This window comes from Fukomys damarensis, unplaced genomic scaffold, assembly GCF_012274545.1.
Source record: "Fukomys damarensis isolate Sample0158 unplaced genomic scaffold, DMR_v1.0_HiC HiC_scaffold_4, whole genome shotgun sequence".
NCBI classification, from domain to species: Eukaryota; Metazoa; Chordata; class Mammalia; order Rodentia; family Bathyergidae; genus Fukomys; species Fukomys damarensis.
The window spans coordinates 69,917,463-69,928,551 of record NW_022900916.1 but is presented as its reverse complement, the minus strand read 5'-3'; the positions used below and the strand labels follow the sequence as shown (position 1 = coordinate 69,928,551).

At 45.6% G+C, this 11,089-nt stretch overlaps 1 protein-coding gene across 2 annotated transcripts in view; it reads left to right on the top strand.

Annotated features, from left to right (window-relative positions):
* Positions 1-11,089, top strand: part of Dapk1 (death associated protein kinase 1) — a 187,770-nt gene that overhangs the window by 126,639 nt on the left and 50,042 nt on the right. For both annotated transcript variants that reach the window (XM_010605507.3, XM_010605508.3), the window contains 7 exons: positions 556-648; positions 2,816-2,935; positions 3,356-3,454; positions 4,521-4,619; positions 6,379-6,477; positions 7,579-7,776; positions 9,105-9,302. In XM_010605507.3, the coding sequence (XP_010603809.1) occupies positions 556-648; positions 2,816-2,935; positions 3,356-3,454; positions 4,521-4,619; positions 6,379-6,477; positions 7,579-7,776; positions 9,105-9,302 (906 nt within the window). The remainder of the gene's footprint in view (positions 1-555; positions 649-2,815; positions 2,936-3,355; positions 3,455-4,520; positions 4,620-6,378; positions 6,478-7,578; positions 7,777-9,104; positions 9,303-11,089) is intronic.

The following is an 11,089-nucleotide window of genomic DNA, read 5'->3' as shown; positions in this document are numbered from 1 at the left end:
TCCTGAGCTGCTCTCTGTCCACTGCACTGCTTGCGAGACCCTCAAGGGCTTTGCTAAGGTGTGATGACACTCCTCAGAGAACAGAGAACAAAGTATGGCATACAAAGGAATTGAGAGTGTTTGGTTTACGGCTTAATAATAAAATGCAGAACTATATCTGTTACGTTGTCTGGACTTACCGTACCTTTAGAATTATTCTACAAGCAAACCTATGATCACTCACCCCCAGAGAAAGCGTGCACTCAGCAATGAATATTATCTAAAACACTGCCATTTGCAGTAATTTGGGTGGTGTTACATAAGCTCTTGTTCTTCTCTTCCTCTTAACTTTTTTAATAATAAAATGCAGAACTATATCTGTTACGTTGTCTGGACTTACCGTACCTTTAGAATTATTCTACAAGCAAACCTATGATCACTCACCCCCAGAGAAAGCGTGCACTCAGCAATGAATATTATCTAAAACACTGCCATTTGCAGTAATTTGGGTGGTGTTACATAAGCTCTTGTTCTTCTCTTCCTCTTAACTTTTTTGTTGTTTTGTTGTTTTTAAAGCAATCTGTTCGCTTGATATCACTGTGCCAAAGATTGTCCAGGTCATTCTTGTCCAGAAGTAACATGAGTGTTGCCAGGAGTGATGATACTCTGGTAAGCAAACCTGTTTGCCTTGGTGATGCTCTTTCTTACTGCCACGGGTCTAGAACGTTTAATTTGTTCTGGTTCTTCAACTACGTAGAAAACCTGAAGTCATTGGGGTAGCTAATTCGATGTCCCCCATGGCTTCTTTCCTCCCTTTTTATTTAGTTGGCATTATTTTCTACCTCTCACACTACTCACACTTTTCCTCAACTGTGTACCACATATACATACACACTTGCATACACACACAGGTAAAGGAGAACTTAGTCAGTGGATAAGAAAAGAGCTTGTGCTACTTTGTATGCACTAAATGAGAGCCCTCAGTTGCTAGTGACATGAGAGAATCTCAGTGGTACCGAAGATGCAGATGGGCCTCACCCTCTTCCCCCTGCCCAGAACATAGGGAAAATGCTGCTCTGCTGGCTGTTGTGTCTTGTGATGGGTCAGAAAGCCACAGTCACTTGGTTTATTGACATCACGTTGCCCAAGAGCCTTGAGAACCACACCACATGTTCCCTCCAATCCAAACTGAAACCTGACAACACATAGCTCTTCGGATATGAATAGACCCTTGTGCACTCAACAGGACTCCCCTGACAGTTAATGCTGGAGGTAAAAGGGACTCCAGGAAGGGTAGGCATGCTAGGGGGATGCGAAATGCCTTGCCCAGTAACTGAATAGTCAGGTGGAATCGGGGACTGCGCAGACGTGGGTCACACGCCAGCAGACGTCAGCTCTGTTTTCCCCGAAGCTGTAGCTTCACTGAGGCTCCAAGTCTAGCTTAGTGCAATAGAAAAACATAGGAGGTGTTAAAAGGAAAAACAAGTGGGAGAGAAACAAGTTAGGAAGAGGAGGAAGGAGCCATCCTTGGGAATTCTTCTAGTGAAGCAATGGAACCAGGAGAAAGATGAAAACTATTTTAAGAATCTTAAGTAAGGTAATGAGTGTGACTAAGGATTGTAAATTATAACCTTCCTGAGTAATCGGTTAGGGATGAATACATGTGCACAGTGAAAAGCTTTGCATAGGAGATCTAGGTAAAGAAACCCCTCCCAGAGGCCAGCATCACTGCTGACCTCCTTGTCCCACTAATCTTGAGGATTTGCTCCCAGACTGTTTTATCCCTTCCACGTACCCCATTTCTCTTGACTTTCACCCCAATGCAAGTGACTTCTAGTCATCTATTTGAATTGTGATAGAAAAGCAAAACGAGAGTCCGTTTTAAACATGGGATCTATACAGATATCATCTAAGCCTTGTAGAGTTTGTTTGGATTCGGCTCTATAGTGGAGAAAAGGTTCCAAGAAGTGCTTTCTCCTTGTTGCCTCACAAGCAGCGGCTTGGTCTCTGCATGCGCTCCTCCACATTGGAAATTTCCATTAGCCACATGTCTATATTTATAAGTCCAGAAACTTTGCTTAGGGATTTTCTAGGTCATTCCTTGGTTTTGTGGACCACAGTGTGGAAGTAGCTTATAAAAAATTACACCTGCCTCACAAATGCATGTTCTTGAGTTCAATCCCCACTACCCCCGCCAAATTACAAAGTGGCAAAGAATTAACAAACTTGCTGTTCAGTACTCTGTGGTAATCTCTCTTTTGTGATTAGAAATTCATCCAGTTTCCTTATTCCAACTTCTAGCTTTATGTTTTTCCCTACTGTGATCAGGCATCAGAATTTTGCCATTTTATTTTAGATATGATGATATTCAAGTGATCAAAAGGTGTTAATTCTATAATTAGTGGAGACTGTCTTATTGAAAGATACCATTTCCTGGGTCCTGTAGTTTTCCTTTATCCAGAAAGAGAGTTTGTATTTCACCTGAAATTCCCCACAGTGGTTTCTGGAACTATATTTTGACAGATTTCTCTGATAAACACAGAGGGTTTCTTGTCATCATCATTGTTCACAAGCTGAACCTTGAAAGCCCTTTGCTCTGTGGGTTACAGTGCAGGTGGCGCTGGCTCAGGTAAAGTGTGTACTGTATTAGTTGGCAGCGGGAAAGGACAAAAGGTCCCCTTCCAATTCCCTTCATGACCAGCGGATTAGGGCACTGACTGGCTCACTTCCCTCTGCACCCTCCCTTTTACAAGTAAGCAGCGGCTTTGCTTATGTTAGTAAGAGGAAGAGGGCTACCAAGCTGCTCTTTCTCTCTGCCCTCAATGTTTCTCTCCAGGATGAGGAGGACTCCTTTGTGATGAAAGCCATCATCCACGCCATCAATGATGACAACGTCCCAGGCTTGCAGCACCTTCTGGGTTCATTGTCCAACTATGATGTTAACCAACCCAACAAGGTATGTTTCTATTCTGCCAGGGATGTGTTGGTGACCCTGCACCTCCAAGTCCAAGTTCAGAACAATCCATCTGCTTCTCCGTGCTCTCCTCCAATTGCAAACTCCCCAACGAGAGGAAAGTCATTTCTGTTAGCGCTGTTCGTCGCGCGTAAGGTCTTTCTGCATTGAGGGCCTTCCTTCATCCCCGTGGCACCTCCACCCCTGAAACACCAGCTCTGCTCATCCTGTAGGTGACAGTGCCACACTGGGTTATGAATCCAAAGAGGAAGGTCGGCTAGTTCTTCTGTTGTGTTTCCACCGCCTACCCACACACTGGGCTTGAGACCTGGGGTGGGTATGGAGGGGAAGCGACTGTGACAGCTTGGGCTTTTTCTTTCTGTCAAACTTGAATAGTCATGTTATTTTCTTCGTCTCTCCTAGCATGGGACACCCCCACTACTCATTGCTGCTGGCTGTGGGAATATTCAAATACTGCAGCTGCTCCTGAAAAGAGGCTCACGAATTGATGTCCAGGATAAGGTCATAATTCTGTTTTGTCAGAAAATAAATTCATTTTTAAGTATCTCCAAACGTGTCCTGATTGTAGGGATACTAGAAAGAAAAAAATGTATGTGTGTCCTAATTCACCTCCCAGTTTCCTGTAAAGGAGGATGAATTGCTCAAACAGCTTGGGCGATCTGTTTCATACACATTAGGAAAAGGAAACATTTCTTTGCACCAACCTCAGATTTTGCTCTTTAGTAGTGTCAGAAGTCATATTTGTAAACGTTTTTATGATCTAATTAAGTTATTTTAAAAAGAATTTGCCCATACGTTTATCGGGGCAACCAAGTAAGAATGATTCCCTTTGAGGTGTATCCCACAGAAGGAGTGTAGAGGATACTGAGTCACATCTGACAATCCGTGCAGTGGATCTGTCCTCAGCCCCTATAGATGCCAGCAGAGCTATCAGGACAGTCAGCCCTGCACATCCATGGGATTCAACCAACTGTGGATCAAAAATACATGGGAAAAGCTTCCAGAAAGCTGTTCATCTCATCATTCTCTAAACAATATACTATAACAACTATTTACATGGCATCTCCATTCCATTGGGTATTATGATTAATTTAGAGATGGCTTAAAGTATACGAGAGGGTATGGACAGAATATTGTGCAAATTCTGCATCATTTTATAGAAGGGGCTTCAGTGTCCATGGATATTGGTGTCTGCAGAGGGTCGAAGCACCATCTGTAGGTACTGAGGGCGACCGGATAAAAAATTCAAAGTAGAGCTTGAAGTGAGGTTTAAACAGAGAAAAAACAAACATCTTTTGCTTTGAAATATTTGCAGATTTACAGAAAAGTTACAAAGATAGTACAGAGAATTCTCTTCTACACAGTGTCCCCTAATGCTAATGATTTACATAACTATGGTGCAGTTGCTAAAACTATAGATAGCATTGAGTGAGTCTTATTCCTTTTGGAAGTGGCTTCTTTGGAATTTGCCGTTTCCTAGGAAGGGGAAGTGAATGCTTCTGAAGGAAGTGTGCCTTCAGATCTGTCAGTGCTCTGCTATTGTGACTCCACTTTGGTCTTCATATAGGGTGGATCCAATGCTGTATACTGGGCCTCTCGGCACGGCCACGTAGATACTTTGAAATTTCTCCATGAGAACCAGTGCCCTTTGGATGTTAAAGACAAGGTAAGGGCATATTCCTCTTGGGAGAGGTGGGGTAGATGCACCAGGACCCCAGAGCGAGGGTTCAGGACCAAGATCGTACTATAAAAAGTTTAAAGCTGAAATTCCCTTTGCCTGCAGCTTGGTCTAATATTGAAATCCACTTTAAGCTGAAATGTGCCAGACAGTTGTCATAATATGCAAGGGCTGAATTGTTTCTCATAACATGGATCCCCAGGTTCCATCAGGAAAGCACCTAGAAAGAGACCTGGGTCCTGACTTTCTAGTTCACCTTACGCGGCCAAGCAGATGCCAGTCATTCCAGTCCTGTTTGAAATGGCTGATGGTGCTGACCGACAGCCCTCGGCACTAGGAGATTAGTGAGAGAATGCACAGAAAGTAAGGCTTGTGTGGGACCAAGATGCTAGTAAAGTTTTTGATTTATCAGTGTAGCTTACTTTAATATACAGGTGTTTTATTGAGTTCATTCAGTAATCCTGTGGGTTAATTGGCAGGGCTAGAACCTGATCGATCCTAGGGTTTCTACTTTCTCATTAATTACTTATTGTACTGTACATTTCTCTATTTCCCATGCTTGTGAACTGATGTGTAATGTTAACTTAAGGCTGCCACACACACAGTTGCATGGGTTGTACAGTATACCATCCCTGAAGGGATGCCATTGACATCAAAGAGACCGTGTTAGCCAGTGTGGTGGCACACATCTGTAATGTCAGCTTCTGTAGCGCCTGAGGCAGAGGATCATGAGTTCAAACCCAACCTGAGAAACAAAGCAAAACCTTGTTGAAAGAGAGGGAGGAGACAGACAGATAGACAGACAGACTGTTAGATAGCTTTTGGTCACTATGAAAATACCTGAGAAATCAACTTAACAGGAGGAAAGGTTTAGTTTGGCTTATAGCTTCAGTCCATGGCCAGTTGACTGTGTTGCTCGGAGGCCTGTGGTGAAGCCCAGCATCGGGGTGGGCAGTGAGCAATGCGCACAGAGCTTTCCTCATGGTGTCCGGAAAGCCAAGAGACAGATAGGGGATGACCGGGGCCCAGGATCCTCCTGAAGGGCACACACCCAGGCCACACCACCACTTAGGTTCCAGCACATCACAGTGGTGCCATGGACTGGCCCTGAGCCTGTAGCTCATACACATTTAGGGACGTTTAAGATCAAAACCACAGCACATGCATGGCAGTTTTTTGACAGTTGACAAAGCGAAAATGTGTTCTCTTTTTGCTTTAGATTATTCTGACTTTAGGGGGAAGACTGTAAGTTAAGTATCTTAAAGGCTTTCACTTGTTCTTAATTCACAGAAAGCTGTTACGTGGCAGATAGTGATGATTCAGCATCTCTTAAGAATAAGAAATAAATGCCTAAGTATAGACAGGCAGTGGAATGAGACATTCGTTAATAAAAAAACGCTGTACATTTAAATAACTGCTGTGTGATGAACCTAATATTGAAAGGGGCCTTTGTATTTCTTAAACAAAGCAGACAACTAGAAGCATCTGTATGCCATGAAGGCTCAGCACACCCTCAGGGAAAAGGCAGAGTGGTCGCACTGCGCCTGTGAACTGAGGCAATCGTAGGCAGCCGGAGCGTGCGTGGGTTAGCGCCACGCCTGCTGGCCCTGACCTGCGTCCAGCCTCTTGGTGTACAGGCGTGGGTGCCACCAAGAGGTGGACATGGGCCAGGATTACGTGGGAGCGGGACTTGCCTTCTGGGCTCCACAGCCTGCTCTCTGAGTGGGCTCGGCCTGTGTCGTTGCAGTCTGGAGAGACGGCCCTGCACGTTGCAGCCCGCTATGGCCACGCTGACGTGGTGCAGCTTCTGTGCAGCTTCGGATCCAATCCTGACTTCCAGGACAAGGTGGGTCCCGGTGGCTGACGCGCTCCCCGTGTCACGCACAGGCAGCCAAATGACCACTGGAGACTGGCATTCTGTCCAGCTCAGATGTCCTGTTGGCCCTTGCTGAGGACACGCGTGCAGTCAGAGCACTGTGGTGTGTGCTGGTGCCAGGCTGTGTGCCTCCTCCAATCTTCAGTGAGCCCGAGCCGTGGGCCACGGTCACTGTCGTCCTCGTTTGACAGATGAGGACACTAAGGGGAGAAAAGTTCTGGGACTTGCTCAGCCGCCCCCCCCCCCCGAGGGCTTGGAGCTGGTCTCAGACCAACACTCTGGTTTCAGAGGACGCCTTTGTCACCACCACGACCCTTCACTCACAGACAAACAGATGTCTACTCAGGTTGAGAGTGAAGACACGGACCTCACAATATTTAGAAACCTGCAGGCCAGCCCTTTCTCTCATTTCTTAAAGCAGTTATTTTGATTGCTTCCTGCCAAAGGACGCCTTTGTCACCACCACGACCCTTCACTCACAGACAAACAGATGTCTACTCAGGTTGAGAGTGAAGACACGGACCTCACAATCCTTAGAAACCTGCAGGCCAGCCCTTTCTCTCATTTCTTAAAGCAGTTATTTTGATTGCTTCCTGCCAAAGCAGTCGTGCTATATTGACTCATTTTTGCATTATGTATGTGAGGAGATTTTTTCAGCAAGAATATTTAGGAGAATTCTTGCTCTAAGAAGTGCTCTTCTCCTGCTAAGAGTTTTAGATGCAGTAGAGGAAGGTGGTTTCATCAGCAAGATGTTACAAATCCACCCACACAAAGGCTCTGGGTTTCTGTGTCTCCAGTAGGCTCCCCAGAGTTGCTTGTTAGTAAATGCTGAGCAAGTCAAATTCTCCCAAAATACAAGTTTTCAGGAAAGAAAAGTAAGAAAGGAGAGACACTGGATCTGCCTCTTACTGGTCATGTCTCACACCAGGGTCATTTCAGATCAATGTGTTGCCCTGATAGCTGAGCTCGTACCCTGCCTCCTTGAGCTGAATTTGCTCCTGAATTCTCAGAGTGCCTGCCCTCCTCTCACGTCACTGTGTCACCTCCTTGGTGTGCCTCTCTCTGGGCCAGGAAGAAGAAACCCCCCTGCATTGTGCCGCCTGGCATGGCTATCACTCCGTGGCCAAAGCCCTGTGTGAAGCCGGCTGCAGCGTGAACATCCAGAACCGAGAGGGAGAGACGCCACTCCTGACAGCCTCCGCCAGGGGCTACCATGACATCGTGGGGTGCCTGGCTGAGCATGGAGCCGACCTGAACGCCTCCGACAAGGTGCTCCATTGCTGGGTGGGGGTCACTGCCGGGCCTGCGACTCTCCTCACTGTTTCCGCAGGCAGCGAGCTCTCAGCGCAGCAGTTTACAGTTATCTTCTTGTTAACTCCACAGGGTCTGTGAGCCTCTCCAGATTCGGTATAATAACTAATAGGCGTCTGTGGCATGCAACCAAATTTATGACTCAGTCCAGCCACCTCGGCCTCTTCTAATTTTAGCCTTTTCAGCTTTGGGGCAAGGGCAGCGATGATCACTGGATCCCAGACAAATCTCTTTGGGGACTGAGACTGGCAGCACACTATTAATTTTTCAGTTCAAAAAGAAATGGGTGTTTATTTACTTCCACCCCTTGCTGTTTTGTGAAAAGACAGTGAGCCACACTTATTTGTCTGGCAGTTTCAGTTCCAGACCAGAGGTTTCTTTTTTAAGCAAACTCAGCATAATCTGCTTTTATTGTGAGTTCATACTTTAGAGCTGGTGTTGCCACATATAGTTAGATGCGGGGTGCTGTATTTAATATACGAGCTTCCATGTGTAAAGTGCTGTCTTGTGGGGAGCAGTAGTTCTTCAAGGGGGACAGTGTTGGCTATAGTGACGTCTGGAGACATATCTCGGTTGCCACACGAGGGGTGCACTTACTACTGGCATCCAGTAGATTACAGCCAACAGAGGAGCCCCACCACAGAAATACCCAGCCCCAAGTGATGAGCGTGTTGAGATGGGAAAACCAGTGCAGAGGCATTACAGAAGTGCTTCAGAACTCTCACCAGTGCCTGAAATCAACACACCCGTTCTTCGGGGACTCTGTATGGAGTAGAATGAACTCACGGGCTTGTTTCTGTGGGACTCAGACATGAAGGAAGCTATGTCTTCCCTCATGTATACGACAGCTTTCAAGCAAATTGTTTCTTACTGTTTTCACAGTTTCTCCTGGTGTAAAATAAAGTCAAAGCCTTCTTGAGAAGTTAATAAGCATTGCTGGGGAAATATTTTTCAAAGTTTGTTTTAAATACTCAGTTAAACTGGCCACTAAAGTACCAGCGATGTAATTCAGACACACAGAAGTATGGGTTCTTTCCGTTTGTTTGCACTGCCTGACCCTAAATTAATCGAGCTGATATTCTGCTTAGGCTATAATTATTAGAATGAAATACATGAAGCCTCCCCCAGCCTTCTAGAACAGAATCAGTAACTGCCTGACTTCTGCTGTAGGATTGGTTCTAAGGGTCCTTCTGCTAACCAAGCCTTAGCCAGTGGCAGTAGGAAAAGTGGGGAGACCGGGACCACTTGACTAAGTACACTGCACCACGGCTGTGGTTTACTTCTAGGATGAGCACATCGCCCTTCATCTTGCCGTACGACGTTGTCAGATGGAGGTCATCAAGACTCTCATCAGCCAAGGGTGTCTGGTCGACTTCCAAGACAGGCATGGCAACACACCCCTTCATGTGGCCTGCAAAGATGGTAATGTGCCCATTGTGGTGGCCCTCTGCGAGGCAAACTGTACCTTGGACATCTCAAACAAGGTAAATGTGACCCCTGCAGAACCCACTTGTGTCTTTCTATCCACTTGTTTCTGGGTTTCGGCCAAATTTCTATTTGTATTTCTTTATTGTTCAAAGTGAATATCACTCATATGGACTTTTTATAGGATAGTCCCAGTTTACATGTGACTTTTGAATAATTTCTTAGCATAACAAAAATGTTTTATATTAACAAGTGCTTTCTTTCTGACTAGCCTGGTCCCACTGATGAGCACTCAGAGACAGACAGACAGACAGACAGACAGAATATGAGGATGAATGCATGCTCCTGTACAGGAATCAGATAGCATGGTACAGTGAGGACACGGTGTGGAGCACTGCGTCTTCAGGAAAAACCTGATGGCATGATTTGTCCGAGGTTTCACAGCCTTATGGACTTCTTGTCTTTCTCCATTGAGAATCTTACATCCAAAAGCTCCTAACACTTTTTCTCATGCTAAATTATTTGGTAAGCCGAGAGGGAATCATCTGGCGAATGATTAAAAAAATGAAAATACTCGATTGTTATATTCCCTTGTTGCGTTTGCTGTCTTGTGCCACCATCAGCTGTTGCCCCCTCTGCCGTGCCACCCTGCCTTGGAGCCAGCCAGTTATGGACTGAAACCTCTACAAACTGAGCCAAATAAACCTTTCCTCCTTTAACACTAGGTGTCGGATATTTTGTTCCAGCAACAAGAAGAGTAACCAAGACAGATTTTGGTACTGACAGGGGAGTCCTTTTCTGTGACTGTACCTGACCATGTGATTCAGAAGCCTTTGGAACTGGATTGGAGAAGGGGAAAAGTTTAGAAAGGTTCAGAGATCCCAGCCGAAAAAGTAGAGCTGGAAGACCTTAGGCTGTATTTGATGGGAGATTCTGGTCAGAGCTCCGAAGACCAGAGGGTTGGTAAAAATCCTGCCAGTAAAGACCAGGCTCATTCTGCTAGGAATGAGAGCACTGGCTGTCAGACTCCAGACAATGTGTGTTAAAACCTTGGCAGAAGATTTGCCTGCATTTTCCTAGTGTCCAGAGATTTCACCTGAGACTAAGACTAAGGGCGGTGGACCAGTTAATCTGATAGAAGAAATTTCAAAGCAGTCTAATGTTGAGACAGTGGCCTGGCTGCTGTTGGGGCTTTTAGCCAGATTTATGTTAAGAATCAAGAGCAAATTGCCCACCAGAATGATTTAAAATACTTTGACTTTGGCCAGAAAGGAAGGTCTAGTAAAGCTGTAGATTGCAGAAATAGAGCAAAAGAGATCTTAATTGCTGAAGGGGGCAGTAAAAAATGGCCTGAGGGCATCACAAGATGTAACAAGACTCTATCCACCCTTTACAGCCTCAGAGTTACAGAGGTGTGTGTACCCTCAAGTTCCGACTGGCCTCACAGATGAACAACTTAGGTTATCTCCAGAATTTTAGTTTTAACTTATGAACATAACTTTGAGTTGTGGCCCGAATGCCAGCCGTTTGTGCTTCCAGATGGTCTCATACCGATTTAGCCCTGAAAGAGTTCTGGAAGGAGCATGACTGCATCCTCTCCTGGGTGGGGTTCATTGAGAAATCCTGGTCAGTGTCTCTCTGAGGACACTGAGATCTGCTTGTGTACAGGAGAGAGACTTTGAAGGCTGTGCAGAGGAGCCTGAGCCTTCGCTTGACCAACCTGAGTTACAACCAGCCCTCTTGAACAAATTGAATTTATACATCAAGGGTCCACCGTAAAAGACTGCTTTTAAAACGCCCCAGAGTGCTATGTTTCAAAATGGCAGCAGCCTAGAGAAGTTGTTCC